Source organism: Chelon labrosus (assembly GCF_963514085.1).
Source record: "Chelon labrosus genome assembly, chromosome: 14".
NCBI lineage: Eukaryota > Metazoa > Chordata > Actinopteri > Mugiliformes > Mugilidae > Chelon > Chelon labrosus.
In genome coordinates this window covers 2563782-2586923 of record NC_140347.1, presented here as the reverse complement: position 1 = coordinate 2586923, position 23142 = coordinate 2563782, and the positions used below count along the sequence as shown (strand labels likewise).

At 41.2% G+C, this 23142-nt stretch overlaps 1 protein-coding gene across 1 annotated transcript in view; it reads right to left on the bottom strand.

Annotated features, from left to right (window-relative positions):
• Positions 1–12298: 12298 nt before the first annotated feature.
• nmbr (neuromedin B receptor) overlaps positions 12299–23142 on the bottom strand; it is a gene marked incomplete at its 5' end in the record, with an annotated part of 43473 nt that continues 32629 nt past the window's right edge. The window contains 2 exons of the mRNA XM_084560593.1: positions 12299–14052; positions 16244–16482. Coding sequence (XP_084416719.1) covers positions 13890–14052; positions 16244–16482 — 402 coding nt within the window. The 3' untranslated portion in view covers positions 12299–13889. The remainder of the gene's footprint in view (positions 14053–16243; positions 16483–23142) is intronic.

Genomic DNA, 23142 nt, shown 5'->3' with positions numbered 1-23142 from the left:
TTAACTCACTTCATCACTCATGCAATATGTCCTCCCACTGGGCTGATGGTGATAGTAGATGGTGGTTCACATTGTCAAACTGTGAGTGGTGGATCTGGGTCTCAGTCTGTGATGACTCCTATACTTTTTTAATCAATTATTGTTAAACAGATGTTTTAGTTACTACTCAGTCCTGAACAAGTTTTTCCTTGCCACTGTCGCCTTAGTGCCGTCCTGAAAGCACCGAGGTTGAGGATGGGTTGAAACAAGACGTACACAACTTTCTTTATGTCAAACAAATATACTGACCAATTACATAAACTAGAGCTTCTCTCTAAATGAAAGCTCAGAAGGCGCAGTCAGTGCATCCAGCATATCGTGTACTAATCAGTGAAGACTCCTGCTGGCAGCATCTCTATCTGAACACAAATCACAAGCTGGTATGTTTTATTTACCTCTACTTTATTTGTGATGCATTTCCACCCGCCGTCTCTCCGCTCTCTTGAAGTGCTGATGATGAGGGCTTTAATATAAAGCAGCACCATTCGACCTCAATGATAAATACATGCGTGACAGTTTAAATAGGTGTTATTGATTAGAATCAGGGTCTGAAAGTAAAACAGTCGTTATCAAAGCGTGCCAGCGCTCCACTCACTCTCTGCACAGTCTCTCCTGTATTATACAGCAGATCAATAACGTTGATTAGTTGTTTATGCTGCAACACGTTTCTGTTCGCTGTGGTTTATTAGCACCCAGAGAAATTAGTGCAGGCTTTTATTAGCAGTATATTACATTCAGCGTGTTTGCAGAGGTTGTGGTTTTTTACAAGTGAGTTGTAACGTATGCTTTATCAAAACTATAGTCAGGCACCAGACACGGGAAAGAAATACTTGCAACTTGTCATTCCAGGACTTACTGGATTAATAATTAATATGTTAAGCCTTGTTAGCTCGGACAGATAAATAAATTTTGTCATTCAACTGAGATATTGAATGCTAGCAAGAAGGCAATAACAAGAAAATGGTCTGAGAAGGAAGCTTCTACTGTAGAACAACGGCTAGAAATGAAAAGAAATTTGTGCTATGGCGAAAATGACCAGATGTTTATGGACTTACCGACATATGAACTCTAAGATACCAACTTTGTGTGCACCCTCCTCCTACAATGGACTCCAACGCATCAAACCACCAAATATTTTTATTTGTTCATTCTGAAGAGAACAAGATAAAGCCTAAAGTAAAGAGTTCATTTAAGGAGAGCTTTAATTCATTTGAAAGTCTTACTCTTAGTCTTCCCCATCCAGAACAGAAAATACAAAAACCAATTCTTTTTGTTGTGGTGTATCGCCCACCTGCTCCTTATTCTGAGTTTTTAGCTGAATTCTCTGAGTTTTTATGTGATTTAGTTCTTAGAACAGATAAAGTCATTATAGTAGGTGACTTTAACATCCATGTTGATGTTGTCAGTGACAGCCTTAGCTCCTCATTTACATCATTATTAGATTCAATTGGCTTTTCTCAGAATGTAAACGGATCAACTCACAGTTTTAATCACACCTTAGATCTTGTCCTAACATATGGCATAGAAACTGAAGGTTTAACAGTATTTACTCATAACCCTCTTTTGTCTGATCATTTCCTCATAACCTTTGAATTTACAATAATGGATTACACAGGAACTGAAAAGACATTTCATTACAGTAGATGTTTGTCTGACAATGCTGTAACTAGATATAAAGAATTAATTCCTTCTTTATTTACCTCAGTGCCATGTACCAATGTTGTGGACGACAGCAACCACAATTTAACCCCTGCACTAATAGATTATTTTGTCGATGGCACTGCAGCATCGCTTAGTTCAACTCTAAACTTAGTTGCTCCTCTGAAAAAGAACGTCATAAATAGGAGGAGGCTAGCTCCATGGTATAATTCACAGTTGCGCTGTTTAAAACAGGCAGTCCGAAAGCTAGAAAGAATTTGGCATTCCACTAATTCTGAAGAAGCTCGCATAGCCTGGAAAGATAGTTTAACAACTTATAAAAAAGCTCTCAGTAGTATTAGAACAGCATATTATTCATCATTAATAGAAGAAAACAAGAACAACCCCAGATTTCTTTTCAGCACTGTAGCCAGGCTGACAAAGAGCCACAGCTCTGTTGAGCCATCTATTCCTTTAGCCCTCAGTAGTAATGACTTCATGAGCTTCTTTACTAATAAAATTGTCGGCATTAGAGAAAATATTCAAGGAATCCTTCCAACAGCTGTTAAAGATGCAAGTACAGCGACATTAGAAACTTTTGTATGACCTTATCAATATCTGGAATCCTTCTCTCCAGTAGATCTTCTTGAGCTCTCTTCAACAATTACAGCATCTAAACCATCAACCTGTCTTCTAGATCCAATCCCAACTAAATTGCTCAAAGAAGTTTTTCCATTAATTAACACCTCCATATTGAACCAGATAAATTTATCTTTATTAACAGGATATGTGCCTCAGTCTTTTAAGATTGCTGTAATTAAGCCCTTACTTAAGAAAGCCACTTTAGATCCAGATGTTTTAGCCAACTATAGACCAATCTCCAACCTTCCCTTTATTTCCAAAATTCTAGAAAAAGTTGTTGCCAATCAGTTGTGTGACCACTTAAACAAGAATGGTCTGTTTGAAGAGTTTCAGTCAGGTTTTAGAGTTCATCATAGTACAGAAACAGCTCTGGTTAAAGTTACCAATGATCTCCTCATGGCTTCAGACAGTGGACTTGTCTCTATACTTGTTCTGCTAGATCTTAGTGCTGCATTTGACACTATTGATCATAATATTTTACTACAGAGACTTGAAAGTGAGGTCAAGATTAAAGGAACTGCATTAGACTGGTTTGAATCCTATCTATCTGACAGATTCCAGTTTGTTCATGTCAATAATGATTCCTCTACTTATACAAAAGTAAGTTATGGAGTTCCTCAGGGTTCTGTGCTAGGACCAATACTCTTCACGTTATACATGTTGCCATTAGGCAAGATTATTAGAAAACATGGCATAAACTTTCATTGCTATGCAGACGACACCCAGCTATATTTATCTATGAAACCAGATGAAACTAATCAGTTGGTTAAACTCCAAGCATGCCTTAAAGACATAAAGGCTTGGATGACCTGTAATTTCCTACTCTTAAACTCAGACAAAACAGAAGTTATTGTATTCGGTCCTAAGCATCTCAGAGATTCATTATCTAATCACATGGTGTCTTTGGATGGCATTACCTTGGCCTCCAGTACTACTGTAAAAAACCTTGGTGTTATATTTGATGAGGATATGTCCTTTAAATGTCACATAAAGCAAGTGACCAGGACTGCCTTCTTTCACCTGCGTAATATCGTCAAAATTAGGAACATCCTGTCTCAGAGTGATGCTGAAAAACTAGTTCATGCATTTGTGTCGTCCAGACTGGATTATTGTAATTCATTACTGTCTGGCTGTCCAAATAAAAAGCCTCCAGTTGATTCAAAATGCCGCAGCAAGAGCATTGACAGGAATTAGCAAGAGAGATCATATTACTCCAGTTTTAGCTTCTCTTCACTGGCTCCCTTTAAAGTCTAGAATAGAATTTAAAATCCTCCTCCTTACATACAAGGCCCTTAAAGGCCTAGCTCCATCGTATCTTAAAGACCTTATTGTACCATATCATCCCAGCAGATCACTTCGGTCTGAAAGTGCAGGCCTACTTGTGGTTCCTAGAATTTCAAAAAGTAGAATGGGAGGTAGAGCTTTCAGCTATCAGGCTCCTCTCCTGTGGAACCAGCTCCCAGTTTGGGTTCGGGAGGCAGACACTCTCTCTATTTTTAAGGTCAGGCTTAAGACTTTCCTTTTTGATCAGGCTTATAGTTAGGGCTGGACTAAACCATCCCTTAGTTATGCTGCTATAGGCCTAGGCTGCTGGGGGACGATGCACCAAACACATGTCCTCCTTCTTTCTTCTGTCTCCTCTCTCGCATCCTCCACTTTCTTTTCTCTGGCACAGAGTTCTTGCCCTCTAATTTCCTATATACTACTAGTCATACAATTCTGAGCTATTACTATGTAGAATGTTTACTGCTGTGTGTGTCCCCCCCCCCCCTTCCCCCCCCCCCTTCCCCCCCTTCCCCCCCTTCCCCCCTCTTCTTGTGAGTATCTCTGGCCTGGAGTGGTGTGTTTCCTGTGGAGCTCTATACTACATCTGTTGTCGTGGTCTCATCAGCCTGCCCAGTCTTCATGGAATCCTGCAGTTATCCACTCCTACCTGAATGAACAATTCTCCAACCTGCCTATGATTCCTCTTACATTTTCAAACTGTCATGTAACATCATCAGTTTGTATCATAAGATTCCACATGTACACTTTAGTCAGATATGTGTATCTATGACAGATGTATGTTTATCTTGCTGTTCTCTTCTCTCTTTCTTCTGTCTGTACCCGGCTGGCCTTAGGCAGATGGGTCCCTCCATATGAGCTGGGTTCTGCTCGAGGTTTCTTCCTGTTAAAAGGGAGTTTTTCTTGCCACCGTTGCCTTCAGGCTTGCTCTGGGGGTTTCAGGCCGGGTTTTTGTAAAGCGTCTTGAGACGATTTGTATTGTTATTGACGCTATATAAATAAAATTGAATTGAATTGAATTTAAACAAACTCCAGGGATTATTTCCACCAGTCCCTTTCTCCCACCATAGTCCAGTGGATCCAGTGTTCTTCTGTTGCTTTGAAATGAATAATTGCTTTCCTTTTTACTGCATTAGGTTTGTGAACTGTAAACTGGAATTACTTTTAGTTATCTCCTCTGTCCGTTCCCCTCCGTGCTGCTTTTGTCAGTTGATTCTCTTTCTGTACCTGAGCTGTGACTAATTTACCCCCCTCCCCCCACCCCGGTAGGATCGGTCTACAATACTACGTGATGACCAATGAATTCTTTTGCCCACTTCAACGTGTCAGCATTTCCGTTAAAATGCTTAATGCTGTTTTTACAGAGTACATTTAAAGTGGCGTGTACAGAGATAATGAACATGATTCTTCAGTCTTTGTTTGGACACAAAGGCAGGAAAAAAACACCCAAGGAGGTGCAGCAATAAATGAATACAATGAAATGAAAAGAAAATTGCTTTCTATCTATTCAGTCTAAGACAAGACAAGATGAGATAAGATAAGCATTTAATTTATATGGGACTTGTGGATTCCAAACTCTTTAGAGATGTTTTTTAACCTTTATCTTTTAATCCAGGAAGTGTACTCAGTTTTACACCTCACAGATACGTTATATTGTTTCATTTCCCTGCAACAAATACACCAGTGTAACGTTTCAGTTTCATGTGTTTGACTGGTTTCTGTTTGTCTACTTTCAGCAAAATCTGATGCTGATTGAGTTGTTTTTATGCAGAGATACTTTCAAGCGTCACTGTATATGGCTGCATCTCTGTCGCCACAATCTGTATTCTCTGAGACTATCTGCCATCGCTCAGAGAGCATCGGTGTGAGTCCCACCTGGATCGCTCTCCTGAGTGAGATTTTGTCTGTAAAAGCTCCCATAAACTCGACTGTTGTCATGTCTGGCAGCATTTCAACAGAACAGACACCTTGTTGTCGACTCGACTGTCTGGAGACCTGCGATGTTTCTGAATGTCTGCTCACCTGTCATCTCAGGTCAATGTGATGTTCAGAGCAGCTGAGTTTACCACTGTCTGGACTAGTACAGGAAATAACACCATTTAAGACTGCTGCATTAATCAGTAATCATATGCTCGTGTTTTTTGTAGTTTTGTTGTTGCACAAAAGTGCCACTTTTCACTGTTGTAGCTTTATCTCCATCAACTTTTGGAAATAATGACTCCTCTGTTCTTTTCTGTAGCAACATTTTTCAGGGGAGTTTGTGAGGGCTTCACAAGCTGCTGCATGTCGTTCTCATGCTCTTGTACTAAATGCAGTAAAGGTGTAAAGGCTAAAGTCAGTTCTAGGAACTGTCTAGGGCCACCATAGACTCCAGAATCAACTCTGACACCTTTGTAGTTGATATATATATATATATATATATATATATATAAGACATTATAGATTAACAGGTGACATACAAAGTGCTGTGATAGAACTTTATTAAGGGCACGTTACAATACGCATCAGTGTGGCAGCAACACATTCAGAAAAGTAACAGCTGCTCAGCAAACCATCAAAACCACACAAATGATACAGAACGCATATAAAAAACAGGAGAAGCTCAACTTAGACGGCGTTACAGAACCGAAACGCACATTTAAAACATCTTAACACACAAGATAGAACGCAACACGATGCTGTTTCATTAGCTGGTTACTTGAGCTGAACGCAGGATGTAGCTCCTTCCTGCTCAAACACAAACTCTTCTTCACTTAACAGTAGCTTTGAATTCTTTATTTTAAGAACAAAGCTTCTTATCATCTGATCCTGACTATAACTGAAGTCTTACCAAACACAGTAAAGTTTACATCCGTCTACTAACGGTAATTTACCGGCTGCCGGATGAGCAGCCAACGGGGCTGAGAGTCGTTTTCTTAATCTTATTTGTTCAGGGGGATATTGGCTAATGTTTCACTCCACGATGAGCCTCTCATTTATGAGACAGCTCGGGCTGCAGAGGTCTGATGGGCCTAATTAAACCGATCAGCGATGAGACCGCTTTCAAATCCCAATCAAGCCCCAGCTCATTTTCCCAAGACGAAAACTATCCACGGATAAAATTACACTTTCAGACATGCTGCAACGCTGTGTTAGATTAGTTGTAGTGCTTCATTGATTTTCATACACTTTCCAGATTGTATCTCATTACAGGATATAAAACACTGTGAGTTTTCTTGTTTGATCAATAATCACCGGTTCCTGCTGTAAAACTTTAAAAGCAGCTCATAAACAACTAACAAATGGACGGATTATTTTCGGCGGTGGATGGTGCATGTGTAACTGCTGTGACTGATGTGACTGAGGGATAGCACATAAGAGGTTTGGGAAACTGTGAAAGTTGCCCTCGCTGTAACTTTGTGTGTTTCTCTCTATATAATCGCTCAACTTGATAACTATAAATCATCTTTACTTTCCCCCCCTACCCTCACTGATGTAATTTCTCCTCTCTGCGGTTGGAAAGTAGCCCACTCAGAGGGAAGTGCCGTTTCATTTAATTTCACGAGCCAGACACTTTGTCAGAGCAGAACGTGAAGCTGGCAGCGCTTTGACGCCAATAAAACAAATATATTGGCCCAAGTCGACTTTTAGCGACTTTCTCTGCAAACATGTCATCAGTTTTCTGTCATAATACTCAATCAGTGTAGTTAGGTGGATGGTTATCTAGGAAAGTGACATTTCTACATTTAATTCAGCTACAAAACTGGTCGATTGATTTTCTGGCCACCGCTTACAGCCACCATTGACCTGTTTGAGTCACTGCACTAATTGGAGACAATGGTGCAATCTGTGATTACCCATTACTAAGGCTTTAACGTACACAGCTGTTCCTGGTCCCTCCCCCATTTCACTCCTCTCAACCCAGCTGATTGAGGCACTGATTGGAGGAATCCTTGGGTTTGTCTGCATAACACTGCATGTAAAAACATAAATAACCTTAAATTAATCTGAAATGGGCATTTCTTGACTCCTGTTTGAAATTTTGATAGAAAGACTCTTAAGACAGATGCTATCACTGAATTACTCAATATGGTATCGGGAGATTGATATTGGGGCCGATCCAGGGATTTTTAAAATGATTGGATCGGGCTTCGGCCCAGCCTGATCTTTAGTACTTATTTATTTTGGGTCACCCATAAACCAAAACCACGCCTCTGTAGTGCCAAAATGACTTCTTCTTCTTCTTCTGTTTTAGTGGCGTTTGGCTGCTGAAAATCAAAGAAGAAGAAGAACCCGTGCAATGTGGATGTGTGGTGAGGTGGTAGTAGTTGATCATCTAAACAGAATCCATGGAGTCCACTCAGTCAAAGGCTGCACCCAAACAACAACAACAAACACTGAACGTTTAAAAGAAGAGAAAAGTTTCCTGGAGACAGCGTCAAGGAGAAACATCTTCCAGAGAGGGTTAGGGAGTTTATGGCAGCGTTGGATGACCAGAACATTTCTGGAGTAGAGAACACAAGGTACCAGCTACCCTCTCCACACTACATTAACTTTGACAGAAAGATTTATTGGACTGAATCCAGTCCACTCTAGGAGAAGACAAGGAAGACAAGGACAGACTTTAGGAAGCTACAGGAGACCAACTCTAGGAGAAGACAAGGAAGACAAGGACAGACTTTAGGAAGCTACAGGAGACCAACTCTAGGAGAAGACAAGGAAGACAAGGAAAGACAACTGTAGGACATTTAGGGTCAGATCAGGACTCGGACGATACTGTCTGCTAAAAGATTGGGATTTGGCTCAAGGGTCAAAGTTGATTCAGGACAAAACTTGATTGGAACATCCCTAAAAGTTTGCTTTATAGCTATATATATATATATATATATATATAACTCTTGACAGAAATGTCCAGGCTCAACGGTGTACCAAATGTAATGAGTGAAGAGGAGGTCTAAGTCTCCTCATTGGTCTGGTACTGAAATCTTCTCAGAATTCCCTGCAATGCTGTAAATGGTGAAATACTTCCCGCAGAAGCTCATAATTAACTCTGTTCTCTGTGAGATACTACATTTCAGCACAGTGGGACTTTTCAGCTATCTGACTGCAGAGGCCTCGTTCCAACTGTGACAGGAAATAAGTCAGCTAGAGGTGAACTGGCCAGCTCTGTCCATGACATCTAAAGCCATCAAATGAACTTTTATGTTGTATTATTACGCTGCATTTGACGCCTAAATGTGAGAGTGGTATCTTTCAAATATCTTTCAAACAGCTGAACTATTCTTTAAACAAAGCAAAACTCAGAGGTTCAGAAGAAGTACAATAAGAATATAAAATAATCAGCTGTGTTCTGGTCTGTTTGCTCCCACCAGTGCTGACCTGAAAGTTCCCCGTCCCAACAGGAAACTGCTTCTCTGCATTAAATCGCATTATTAGAGAGTGTGTGAGAGCAGAGGCCAAGAAGAGACAGCAAAGGCAAAAACACATAATCACCAAGACACCCAAGAGAGCACGCTCAAAGAAAAAGAAGAGCGGAAGAGAAACAAGTGGCCAAAACTTTTACCTCTAAGGAGTCATATTTGGGAACTTTTCAACTTTGCTGCATCATTTCTGGGTCTAATGTTACAAAACTATATCTGTGAAGATTCTCAGTCATCCAGGTCATGGTTTATCCAAAAATGAATAACAAAAACGAAACAAGAGTAGCTGGGTTTGTTGGATTCATTGAAGACATTTCATCCAAGTTTTCAGTTCTAATAGACCTAGAGCCATTAACTACTGGTGTAAGTTACTGTACTGTCAGAAAGCTGGATAATATCCTTCTAGTTGTGAACTGTTTGCTTGCAAACTGTGGAAAAGTTCAGCTTAAGGATTAAAGATGCTTTTTTCAGCTAGTACGTCAGCACCACGTTTCCTCCAAGTGTTCAGTTGTAAATGACTGGTGGGGAGTTTAGGTCTTTATCAGGAACATCTGTGGGTGGTGTCCAGAACTTAAAGCTGAAGAAGCTACTTGGACAAACCTAGATGCCCCAGATGATTTTTTCTTGGGGTAAAAACCCATCCCAAAAGTTCCTGTACTTAGTAAAACCGTTCTCCCTGTAACTTCATTCAGACCCTGGTTCCTCTGGAAGCCCACCTAGAGGCCACACACATACAGTACAACAGTAGACAGTGAACCCAGTGCTATCTTAAGCTCACATCTCCACAGTTAGTTATATTTGCTGGCTGTGGGGAGTAATCTAGACATTTTTTTGAGATGGAAAGTTAAGCTGATTCATTGTGGACACGAAGAGACAGATCAGATCACACGCACTGACAAACACGGAGGGTGTATGAGCCGCAGAGGTGAAACAGAGGAGGGAAGATTTCAGCGCTGGCACAGTGTCGTCTCATTATCTGAGTCACGGCCGCACAGTTATCGCAGAGCTTTTAGCATAATAAGTACTTAATTTTATGCTTAGACGATCACATTAAATAGAGCCTGTCCCGTTTTGAAAAACATGCACTCCACTCAAAATATCATCGGTTTGTGGAAACCGAGAACAGAGTGTATCCAAAAGACAAAGCTGAAACAAAAGTGTTGAAAGGTGCTGTAAAGGACAGCTCTAAATGACGGGTGGGGGGGTTGGGGTTTTACTAGGAACATCTGAGGATGGTGTAAACCTGAATCTGTTCTCCTTCCCCAATGAATACTCTAATGATGACACATTTTCTTTTTTATGTTTCACCTCCGTTCACACCTTGATAATGGAGTCTCTGGTTATTAGACAGACTCATTCTTTGGAGAATGAAAACAGAATCAAAACTGTTTCCTCCAGTTCTAGGAGAGTATCTGGACCCTAGTCATGTGAGTTTCAAGTGGACACCACCCACAGATGTTCCTGATTAAACTCCAACTCCAATCAGCCGTTTCATTTAATTTCACGAACTCCAGTCAGTCATTTAGAGCTGAACACTTGGATGAATCATCTTCAAGAAACCCAACCAATCCTCTCTTTTGTTTTTTGTTTTGTTTATTTGTTTTTTGGATAAACCATGACCTGGATGACTGAGAAGCTTCACAGACAACTGAACATCCTTGGGTCTTCTGCTGTTGCACGTCTTCACTTTAAATGTAATCGAGCTGAAACAGTCATTTCAAATCTCGATTAAAAATCAATTAATTGTTGGAGTCTCTTTTCAAGCAAACACACACTTTTCCTATGTTTTACTCTACAGTGAGTTGAATCTTGGTGAGTTTCAAAGTACTGGACAAAAAATGAAGCCGTTAGTGACAATCTGACGCCATGTTGTCACGGGACTGACTGGTGGAACCACTGTGCTTTAGCCGCTTGTAGCTTGAAGGACATATGGACTGTCGTGATCTTGTGATGCCTCCTAAACTTTTGATCTGTTAAACTCCACGTCTTTTGACACCTTTCAGACGTAGTCAAATGTTTTTTTTAAGACTGTAGCGTCCATTTCTACCAGCGTCTCTTGTTTTCTTGTTCTTTTATTGTGAAGCACCTCTTGTTGGTAGTTCAGGTGTGTTCAGTCCCTCTGCCAACCTCATGATGTATGAAAGCGTTTAATGGTTTTTCAAGTAGAAGAACCATTAGAGTGACCACAGGTTCAGTTAATGCAGTGACTCATGTCAGAAGCTTCTGAGTCACCAAGCCTCTCTTTTCATGTCACTTCCGTCATCCAGCTTTCTTCCAGTTAATAGTATATTAGGTGTTCTGATGGACCAACAGCTGTCTGGCCTCCCACAGCTCTCCTCTAAAGGCATATTGGCATCAACCAACAGGTGCTTTCAGCTTTGACACTCACCTACTTGGCGGTAATTTCTGCTCCACTTACATTTGATTGTCTTTTTGAAGAGCTAAGAGTGTGAGGTGACAACCAGCACTTAGGCTGTCCTGAAACGTGTCCTATCTCAGCCTTTAATATTGCTCACAAACAAAAAACAAAAGAATTGATTTGCATCAAAGTAGGGGGCAACTGCTGCAGAGTTTATGTGAGTGTGTGTCTGCGTTGGAGCTTTTTTTTTTTCCTCCAGCGTTTATGAACTTAAAGCATCATTTTCTACCACAGAAAGGTGAAGCATGCCTGGCACATCTGTAAGCACATCAAATAAAGAAAAGAAAATAACATCCAAAAAGTACATCACGTCGATCCGTGCACACCAACCCCGTCACCTGTCAGCCATGCCACAGCAGCAGCAGCAGCACAAAGCAGTGACACTATTCATATGCATGACTCGGTTTGTCCGTGCATCCACCAGGAACATCAGCACATTCTTTAGTGACTCCTTTCTAAAGCAGAGGAGCTGTGGTACGTTCCCAGCGAGGTTTCAAAGCTGAGAGGGCTTTTCAGCTCTCTGAAGCTACAGAGCAGTGGTCGGAGGGGAATTTAGATTATCTCAGCACATAGTACACAAGGAAGTTTCTAGCATAGTGAAGAGTCTCATTGGATTGCACAGCAGGTTAAAGACTTGTATACAGGCAGGCACAGTATGAATACTTTTTTTTTTTAAGGGAATTGTTACGTCCTCTTAGATGACAGCTAAAATATTTAGTGCTTGTCAGCTGAAGTCCTGGGAAACATTTAGAAAAGTATTTACTTTCCCTTCTTTGGAAGAGTTTTCCTATGAAACGTCTGCAGGAAGGAAAGTTCACAAAGAGCTACTTAAAGTTATGAAAGATTGGCAATGTGTTAATTATAAATTAACATTGTATATAGAGAGAGAGATTTTCTTTTAACTGCTCTTTCTTTTGGGAGCAGTCTTAGAATTGATGAAGAAAACTAATGCAGTCACTTGCAATAAGAGCTCTTTGCTTTGGTTATTGCCCAAAGCTCATGAGCTAAATACCATCAGGGTTCAACCGTGGTGCTATCATCATGGTGGATCTGGTGGGAGGAACCGAAGCAATGGACGGTGTTTCTTGAGGAATTTGCCTCAAAGTTGAGCTCTTGCATTTCCAATCGTTTTATCTCCCATCATCACTACAACTCTTAATTTCATACAATTTCATTAACAAATCATAAGACATGTACGCAAGCTCATGACTTGTGTATTTGGTAGTTTGGACTTAACAAATCTGATTCTGTAGCACAGACTCTAGAGGACGGGAGGATGCCTGACTGTACCAAGTCTACACAAGTTACCTCCAGATGATGCGTCCATGATAAAGTGGATGGTGCAAGAACACATTCATGTATTTGGACTATACTCGGGCAGAGACTGATGATGATCCACAAGAACAGGCCAGAATGCTGATTTCTAAGCACCCCTGGTCTCTGGTCAACACATCGCTGCTAGTCTCTTCCTTTGTGTACGACTCTTCATTCTGTCACACAAGGTCCAAGATTTTTAGTTTCAATTTGGGCAGCGTCTCACTCTGAGCCCAGACAGAAAGCATAAAAAGTTTTCCTGCAGTGAATAAAAGCTTTTACTTCACTGTCTGTGTTCCAGATCAGTGAATCCAGCACAACTACATCAACTGCAACAAGCCATCACACCGGATACTTTCCGGACTCTTGGCTAAACCACAAACAGAGTAGAGACAGTTTTCATTTTTTTCATGGCTCCTAAGACTAAACCCAGTGAGCTGAACAACAAAGGCTGGAGATGTGTTTAACATCGTTAGCGCTCGATCATAGTGGTTCCCGGTGGACACGCTCAGTAACAGAGCCTCAAAGGAAACGTTTACCAAACAGATTTTCTCCACGTAGAGAGATTTAGTTTAACGAGGCTTTAGGTGGTGTTTAACAGCTTCAACTGAAATCTATTAATGTCCTAAGTGGTTGTAGTTCATAGAGACAGAGAGAGTTACAGCGTACTGTAAGTGGAGAGTAAAGGTTTCTCTGGATAAGACACTCTGACCCTCCTCGGTTAAAACCAGTCCAGTCACTAAACAGATGAAAATGGCTTTTAGATCAGTCGACAGTGATTCCAGCGGTGCGGCGCAGATAATAAAGCCTTTACAGCAGACATGCTAGTGTGGGAATCATGCTGTCAACAAGTCTGTCTGCTTGTAAAACAATTGCTTGCAGTTTTAACTCCAACATCTTCACTGGGATACTTTTATTAAACGACAATGAATACATAAATCCACAGAGCTGTGCCGGCAGAAAAGCGTTTGTTTTTCACCAATCCCTCTGTAGTCTGAGCTTGTGTTTCCAAGAGGCACTTTTAGTTTGGTTGCCAAGTTGAGGATGAAGACGATGAAGGAGCAGCTGGTGCAATCATTCCACCGCTGAGTGGCTGTTCCACCATTTCCTCTGCACCACAGTACCGCCTCCCCAGTGAGGTGACGCCATCCGCCTCACAGAGCCACTTCCTGTTTGCTGGGGTTGCCGTTGGCTGCCGGAGCCATGATGGCAGTGGTGGGGGTGGGCTTCTTAATGGAGGTGAGGCGGATGTGGGAGGTGCTGTGCAGGTAGCTGGCTTGGCGCTCGGGGCGGGGACCTCGACCGCATCTCAGCTGACTGGGGACGGGAAAAAAAAGAAGGAGAAAAAGCAATGAAGTATCTTGAAGAAGAAGATCCAACAACCAGAACAGGATATCTACAAATATTTAAATGTCAATAAACACTGATGTGTTGAGCTTAGAGTCTGATGAGAGGAGTTCCAATGTTACTGTATTATTTGTAGGGTTTGAACTGAGACAATATATTCTAATAAGTAGAGGCAACCAGTTCATGTATTTTTATTATTCCAGAAAGAGTAAAAGCTAAAAAGTACCACAACATTAAAAGAACCCAGGGGTCTCAGGCATAGTACTATAACACCCAAACGGTATTTAAACTGCATTTATTAATAGTTGAAGGTGCTAAAATTGGTGTAGAAGACAGAGAGACCGACATTTAAAAAAATGTTGATGTAAAAAGACAGTTTGTTTTTATTTTTGTATTTTTTCTGCAAAGGACTTGATGACAAAAGGCTAAAAATATTAGACTTGGCCTTACAGCAGTATTCATCATAAACTGCAGTCTGAATAAAATGTCTACTTTACACCATCTGCCAAAATATTACTTGCTTAAACAAAGCAAAAAAAAAAAAAACCTTCCAGTCAAAAAGTTAGAACCCCTGAGAAAATAGGAAGTGACTGTCATTTAGTTTTCCAAGTTTACAAGGTGAGGAAACAATTCAGTTTTTTATGTAAATCCTCAATAACATTTCTCATTTTCTTCCTCTTGACTTATAAGGGACAAACAGAAAACAGAGGAGTTGCTATAATTGCTTCCCAGAGGCACATTTTCTTTTTCGTTATTTTTTTCTACAAACTCTCTGCAGCTCATGAGGTGTCAGGATTCGTCAGGAATCTGACCCAAATGAAAGCACGGAGCCCGTCCCAGGGTTCCCGCGCTCTGTGGCAGTGTTTTTTTTTGGGAGGACTGCGCCGGAGCTTTGGGGTTTTGAAGAGCGTTTCCATCCCGCTGAAACAGAATAATGATAAGTTGCAGGATGTTTAGTGGGAGGGGGAGCACTCAAAGGAATGGCAGAAAAATGATGAGGCCATGATTACTTCACTCTGCAGCGACAGGAATCAATCCACGGTGGAAAAATGAGGTGCTCCGTGTCCTCAATCTGTTTCTGAATGCTCAGAGTTCCACGGATGTTCAGCCTCCTGGAAAGTTCTGATTAGCCCACAATTGCAATTTAGCATGGTCCGTAAACACAAGGTGGAAAACATCAGCAGCAGCGCCGTGCCAATGCTGAGCAGCAGGAGGAAGAAGAAGCCAAGTGTCAGCTATCTGCATCCTCCCGCATCGCCTGCACGTCCTCTACATATGCATTTTATCAGTTCAATGAATGAAAGCAGTGAAGGTTTCTTAGAGTGATTACTCTCTGTGTGTTTTCCATCATTTTAATGTAGCTGGTCTGTGTGTGGTGTCCAGTCAGTCCGTAATGTGGAAGAACAATATTTCACTTTCACTGTTTTTCCTTGGACACGTGTATTAAACTAATATTGAGAATAAATCAGCCTCATGTCAGAGAAGAGTGGCCTGATCAGGAGGTGGTTTCAATCAGATGTGGATGAGTAAAGCTTTAACAACCATGTAAGCACTTGATCTGCTGGTTTCTCTCTGGCTGGAATAAATCCATTGTCTCTGAGTCTGTCTGTGAAGGTTCTCAGCCCTCCAGGTCAGGATTTATCCAAAGAATCAGCTGAAACAGAGACAACTGGGCTCGTTGCTTGAATACGTCTTCAGATCTAAAGGAGTGGTGGGGAGTTGGGGTTTAACGACCAGATACTTGGATTATTCTGGGACTAGTGCAGGAGTATCGGAGGACATCAGGTGATGAGTCTGCATTTGAAAAAGACAATGAACCAAGCTGGAATCTGCGTGGAATGTGGACAGCAACGTTGGCCACATCTTGGTCGTCTTCTTCTCCTCTAGACGTTCTAGACTGGACACTATCATGGAGGAGGAAATACTTGTTCCTTCTTCTACTTCTTTGGTTCTGTTTCCAGCAGATTTGGTGGTCAGAAGATCCCATTAATCGAAACATTTTTCTCTCTTCAGTCTACATGTTATAAAAAGATTTTACAAAAATGCATAAATACCCAGCTTTGACTTTTTATGCTGCTGCCGTGTGATAGGTATAAGGGGGTAAACGAGCTGGATTATGATGTGACCTCAATGCCGTAACGACACATTCAATGAACCTGACCTGTTGAAGTGTCTGCGGAAGCTCTCGCTGAGCAGGTAGAGGGCGAACGGGTTGACGCAGGACGAGGAGAAGCTGAGGACCCGGGCCAGCAGGGTGATGACGAGATGGGCCAGGGACAGGTCCATCTGGTGGTAGTGGAAGGAGCGGTACATGTAGAGGACGTGGTTGGGGAACCAGCACAGGGCGAACAAACCCACGAAAACCAGCACGATCTTAGCCAGCCGCTTCCTCGTCTCCATCTGGAAGATATAGAATCAGGGATAGACTCGGATGAATGGGCTGGAGGTGACAGAGAGATGAGACACTGAATAGAGCTCAAGGTTTTACTACAGTTTCATTTATCAAACGTAGCTCACTGACTCTGAACTGTGTGCTCAGAAAGGGAGATGTTAACTGTGGAGGAAAAGGAATCGTTTTGTGCTGATTTCATGAATAAATGAATAATTTCACTGGTTTACAATGTGCAAGGACTTAGTGTTGCATCCTGAGTGGAGTGAGGTTTAGGCTACAAAAACACTTTTGTGTTTGAAGTGCTTTCTGTAGCTCTGATCCTCCATTAGAGGGAAAAATGATAACAGCGTTTGGCAAATGTTCAGTCTGAACATTTTGTGACTGTCCGTGAAAACATTTTCATCACTGTGTTGATTTAAAAAACTGAGGGGGTGGCTTTGGTTCTCTTTCAGAAAACGTTTAAAGGCTTTTATGTAGCCGTGGGTTTTCAGAAGATGGATTTAAAGATGATTATATCTGATCTGAGAGGATGTCAGACTGGATGGATGGGTCAACAAAACGTCAGAGTTTGTGCAATCTCTTTTAAACTTCATGATCTCTCACCAAACGTGAGTATCAGTAGAACTTTAATCACACAGTTGGCAGATTAGAAATCACATGTTACTCTCTTAATAAAACACCAGCTGATTTAAAATATTCACTCTCAGATTACTCCAAGGTAGGTTAGTTTATTCTAAACCTAAAGTTTTACTCACCCAGCTGACTCATATTTGGGAATTTTGGATTCCTACAAGGATAAAGGCTAGTTGTCAGTTTAACTTATTTGCCTCATCAAGCATGATTTTCATTAGATTTTGTTTCATCTAGTCTGGTTTCACAGAGTCCAGAACTAACAGCTCTGTAGACTGTAGTCTGATTTTATCGAATGTAAACCTTTTTTTTTTTTTTCATGCCGAGTTTTCCACTGGTTGGGATAAATACGACAGAAAATCACAAACATGATACATCAGAAGTGACAAATGGCTTCATAACCCGTCACATATGAGCTACAAATGCTTAGAAGCACGGATTATAGATCCAAGCAGCAAGTAAACAGCAGTTGCTTTACACCTACAATCACTTATTCTGGTGGCGGTTTGACTCCCACGGGGACGGGCATGCTAAAAGCTTCCTCCAAATGGCCGATGATGAAAGTCATGGAAATGTAAAGAGGGGAGGAACGGAGGGAGAGACTGAATTCAGGATAATGTCTAACCACCAGAGTGTACACTCTCGTTGAAAGGGTCTGACCTTGTCAGGCGGATGCTCACAGATTGTCAGAGACACATGAAGAAGGTCAGAGATGTCAATCAAATGCACCTTACGCAGGTCGACCATCTCTTCACGGAAGAGCTCAGCTCGACACAAACACGTACAAATGTGTGTGTTCTCAAACATTTCAGACCTCCTGACTGTTTTAGCCACATGCTGCAATCTAACAGTCATTATATTTTAATTATCCATTTAGTCCTAGGGAGCTGGGAGGTAAAGGCCGCCTGAAAATACAAAATAAATCAGGACTATCTCCAGAACCATCAGGTGATAAACTAAAATGTCTTCTAGATCAGAGAGTAGAAAACACCCTGATAGCAATGATATCATTCTGAACTCTTCAGGAACCCCTTGACTAGAACTGGACCAAGAGTTTAGAGAAATACCACAAAGGTTCTAGTAAAAATAGAACCAGACCCACTCTCCATTTGGGCATTTGGAGAACCAAAGAACCCAAAGTGTTCCACATTGGGTTTTTACCTCTTGAAATGGAATCTGGCTACAAAATCCTACTGATTCCACTACAGGAGGCAACGTACACACAATTCAACCTTTGGACGTTTCATTTATCCTGGACATCATCACATTCTACCATAGTGCACATTATACAATCCAGAAGAAGATTGAGATTTATATTAGCTCAAGGTTTTTAAATAAAGTTCATACGCATTAACATCCTGTGCTGTGCACTGTCTGGGTTTGTCTTGAGAGACTGAGAGCTTCAGCAAACACATTTAAATATAAACTTTTAGTTGAGTCATGAAGTTGAGTTTTGGTATCTTTCTGTCATCCGGTTTGGTTTTTCTTGTATTTCCTGTTTTATTTTGTAGTCGGTTATCTCTTTGCATTGTTACTTTTACTTCCTGTCTTTGTCACTCACCTGTCTTACCTTGTCTCGTTTATATTTAAGCTCCTCCCCTCATTACTTTCACCTGTGTCTTGTTTTGTCATTAGTTCAGATGTGAAGTCCTGCTCCTACCTTTGTCTCTGGTCAGTTTGTTGTTCAGTTACTCCGACTGTATTGTTTGTGCTTTCCAACGGTTTCCTGTGTCTTTTTTTGTTTTGACTCTCCTTGATAGACAATTAATCTATCAGCAGTGCAAACAAACAGGAACTAAACTCTGTTGCCAAATTGGTAACTTAGACTTAGACATAGATAAACTTTATTCATCCACAACAGAAATTGCTTGGTCACAGTAGCTTAGTTGTACATAAAAAAACACTCCTAAGAACCTCAGATAAAAATGATTAAATTAAATAAAATCTAGTAAAATAAAATAAAAATGGTATAAGCAAAAATGTACAAATTAGCATATTAGCATATGGACTTGTCATTAGGATCTATCTTCAGGAGCTTCATCAGATCAGATTCTCTTCTGTGTGGCATAAGCAATGACGTGAGTCGAGTCAGTAGAAATCTGTCAGGCTTTTGTTTAAATTCTCTAAAATCTCTGGGACTCTCACCTGATGCAACGTCTTCAAAAAGTAATTTGCACACAATAAGAGGATTATGAGAGTTGGGTAAAAAACGGCACGCAGGATTACGTTTGCAGGACTTAACTTTTAACAATAAACGCTACTTTAATTAAATCCATTCAGCTGAGTGAAGAACAGATGTGGTTTTTAGAGCCAATTGTAGTTAAGTTGGAGAGCCGCCGGGGGTGTCTCACCTTGTCTGGCTTCTGACACGCCTCCCTAACGCGAGAAAAAAAAAAAAAAAGGTAAATTAAAATAAAATAATAAAAAGTTACCCAGAAGCAAACTCTGCTGATTGCGGAGCAGGGATCATCTCTGAGCTCCAGGCTGCTGCTGCTGCTGATTTGTGTTTGCTGTGATTTGCAGCCAGCAGTTGGGCCGATTCTGGCATTTTTCCCAAGATCCTCTTAGAGACCTGCAGCTCGGGGGCCACCACTCTTCTGGAAGGCTGGATTATGTGACTTTGTGTGCATGAATGTACTTTCTTACTTTGCATACATGCATCATTGTGTGTGTCTTCTCCAGTAGCTGCATGTACTCTAACAGTCATAAGAAATTCAGGAATGAGAGTTTCTCCTCAGAGTGTCTCACAGATGATGATGAATCCTCAGCGTTTCATCGAGGAGCTGAGGAAGAATCCTGCAATGCCACCTGGGAGTCGTCGCCTGCCAGCTCCCATTAGAGGAGCCTTTGAGACGGATCGACACCTGAGGTGAATGCTGCGCAGTGAGCCATCAAGTTGTCACTTTTCTATTATGCTCCGGGTGCTGAAAAATGTAGAGCGCCCGGGAAAGCATTTCTTCATCTGAGCACTTGTTATCCTGCAGATAAAATACGGCCTCTCTGTGGCGGATGATGAAGTCGACCATCACAACGTTGAGGAAAAAGCCTCCGTCAAACGTCTTCCTGCATCGATCAACCAGTTTAAAAAGAATTACAAACCGATTCCTTTTAACCTTTGTTGGCTGACAAGATAACGACATCTTGTAATAAAATGGAAAAGGAGAAGCTTTGATGGAACAATTATAAAAGAGGGTTAAGAAAATAGATAAACAAGAGATGAAATTTGTCTGGGAGGCTTTTAGTGGTGGGACTGTAAACACAGAAGCAAACAGGAAATGTGTTTGAATGGTGGGCATTTTGTTTCTGACAGAGAAGACGATAATGGGATGGTGTTACTGAGAGTGTTTGGAAGGAACCATTAAAGCCCTGCTAACCAAAGTTAGTTCAGGAGTTCAGTTTCCTCAGAAACAAAGTTTCACCCTTCATGTATTTACCACATAACACCCTGACACCATGTTACTGTGAATCCAGATGTAACAGAGGAAAGAAACGACAGCTGTTGATCTGCGAGGGGCTCTGATCAGATGTGTTTGCACCTTCACGTGCTGCAGTTCCACTTTCAGTGTGAACACAGAGATAATCCAACGCTGCAGCATCTGACCGAGGTCTGTTCAGTGGAAGCAGCAGGGAATCTGATCCAAGACTCCAGGATGTGTCCTGGGGCTCCTTAGTCAGTCAGGAAACACATAATAAGGCTGAATCTGAAAAACATCTCCAAACTTCAGATGTTTATTTTCAGTCAGGGAAGCTTCTGATTGGTCCAGGGATGATGTTGCTAGCCTGATGGAGCAGGGTTCAACTCCTATTAGAATCAGAGTCCGCTAACTCTGATGTGGATTTAATTCTGGGGTGTTTCAACTGATACACACAAGAAAAATAGCTCTGCATCAACTGAAAGGTCCAACAACCAACCAGAGCAATGTCTCAATATCTTGTACTTCAGATCTGATAATATCTCAGCAGCCATTTTCTGAGGAATTCAACTGCTCCACACTCAGATGACATGTATTACTACTGTTACTCTTCTGTCCTTCACCACATTAAGCAACAGATCTGATTGGCCCAGCAGATCTTTGCTGTGACACCCTTCAGTGTTGCTCTGATAATCTCTTTGTCTTCATCTGAGATATTTCTACAACTACAGTTGTTTGGAAACCATATCACATTTGACTGAGCTGTTAATTCATTAGATTAAATCACTTATATTCTTGTTTTATTTTGGTCTCTCCATGAAGGTGTATTTTGTAGCAGGAGGATCAGACGGCGTTATCTCAGAGCCCAGTTCAGCCAGTCATATAGATCATCTGCTTTTTAGTTTGTTGTGCTTTGGACAATATTGGACAAATGTCTGAGACATAAAAGCTGCTCAGTTTAAGTAAGGCAACCATAAGAGCATCATTTCTCTTGCCTGCACTTTGCTTTTGTTCCCATGGAGCATTTTTGGATTTCTGGTTGTGCTCAGTGTTTGGAAAAGAATGTAGGAAACAAGATCAAGGCAGCAGAATCCATCCAACTACATTTTGCTTTCTTTGTTGAAGACCAATTCTCTTGAGGTCTGGACTTAAACACCTGATGTCATCTTTGTTCTGAGGAGATCTATTATCACCCTGCACCTGCTGCTCATTGATTAACCTCTTAACTTTCACCACCTCCTTTTCTAAAGACGACTAAATCAGTTTAGACCGATGCAGCCCTGAACTGTTGATTAGAGCGTTTCTCCTCCCAGGCCAAAGTGCTCCACTGCATAGTGAAGAGCTGAAGCTTCTGGTTGATGTCTTTAAAGCAGCAGTGAGGGTCACATACGGAAAAATATATGAAAAGCTGGGACACATAGGTGAGGTTTATCGGCAAATAAATGTAGGTGAATTATGCTTAATCTATGATAAACAACAGCCTTCATCACAGCTTTCCATCAAAGGGTTTTCATTTGGCTGCTCATTCACAAAACAGCAGCCTCACATTGATTCAGGATGATGGGAGGAGGGTGGTAAAGGGAAAAGACGTATATATTTCAAGTTTAATATGCAAAAAGTAATTGACTACTGTGGGATTTATTTTGAACTCATTGTCGTACTCAGTGGGAACAGTTTTGCTTTAGACTGAAGGATGGTTGGAAGGCATTCTGGTTCTCAGTCTGCTTTTCTGTAATGCAAAGTCAGTTATCATCAGCTTCACAATTAAAAATAACAGCTGTGTCAGTGTCTGTGGAATTTCTCATCACATGCAATCAACAAGTCTTCAGTTGAGAAGAAGAAGTCACCATCTGAGAAAGGTTGCCATGTCAGGCAATGAGTGGAGGACCTCAGAACTGAACCTGTGTTTTGTTAGCATGGATAAAACCAGATCTAGAGCTTTCTGCTCTCGCTGGGCTCCAGTGTAGGTCTGACGTTTGGTTTCATGGTGTCGTCCCATATTAAACTCTTTCATATCAGACACACTTTTTAAGAAATCATATTAATAAATCATTCATTTTCCCATTGTCTGAATTCCCTGCGCTCACTCAAACTATCTTGTGTTTCTTGGGTTCTGCCATTTTTGGTTCCACCTGTGGCAGAGACTCAACATCTCACCTTAAGGCTTTCATCTCATAAAGTCAGTTGTCTCTTTTAATCCAGACTCGGTGGTTCACTGTCTGACACAGATGTGTTTCTTCTCTTGTAGACATGTTGGAGGAAATCTAATCTCCCTTTGGTTTTCTGCCGAACACATAAATCAAGTCTGAGGCGATACATTAGATTTGAGGTTTTACAGCAAACCCGCGACAGGCTAAAATGGAAAATCCATCTTTTTTTTTTTTTTCATGTCCTGGCTCAGCCGAGGTTTGTGCTGACAGAATGAGTTATGGAAATGATTTCCTTTTATTCATTTCATTTCCTCTCGGATCACTCTGTGGTTCTCTACACGAATCACAAGAGAAAAAATCACAAGTTGCAGGTGTTTGTAGACGGAATTCATGCAGTACCGATGTATCTCAAAGTCAGACATGTGCAATGCTCACAATAGCAACTCATTTTCATGGGATCCAGCGATCTGAAGCG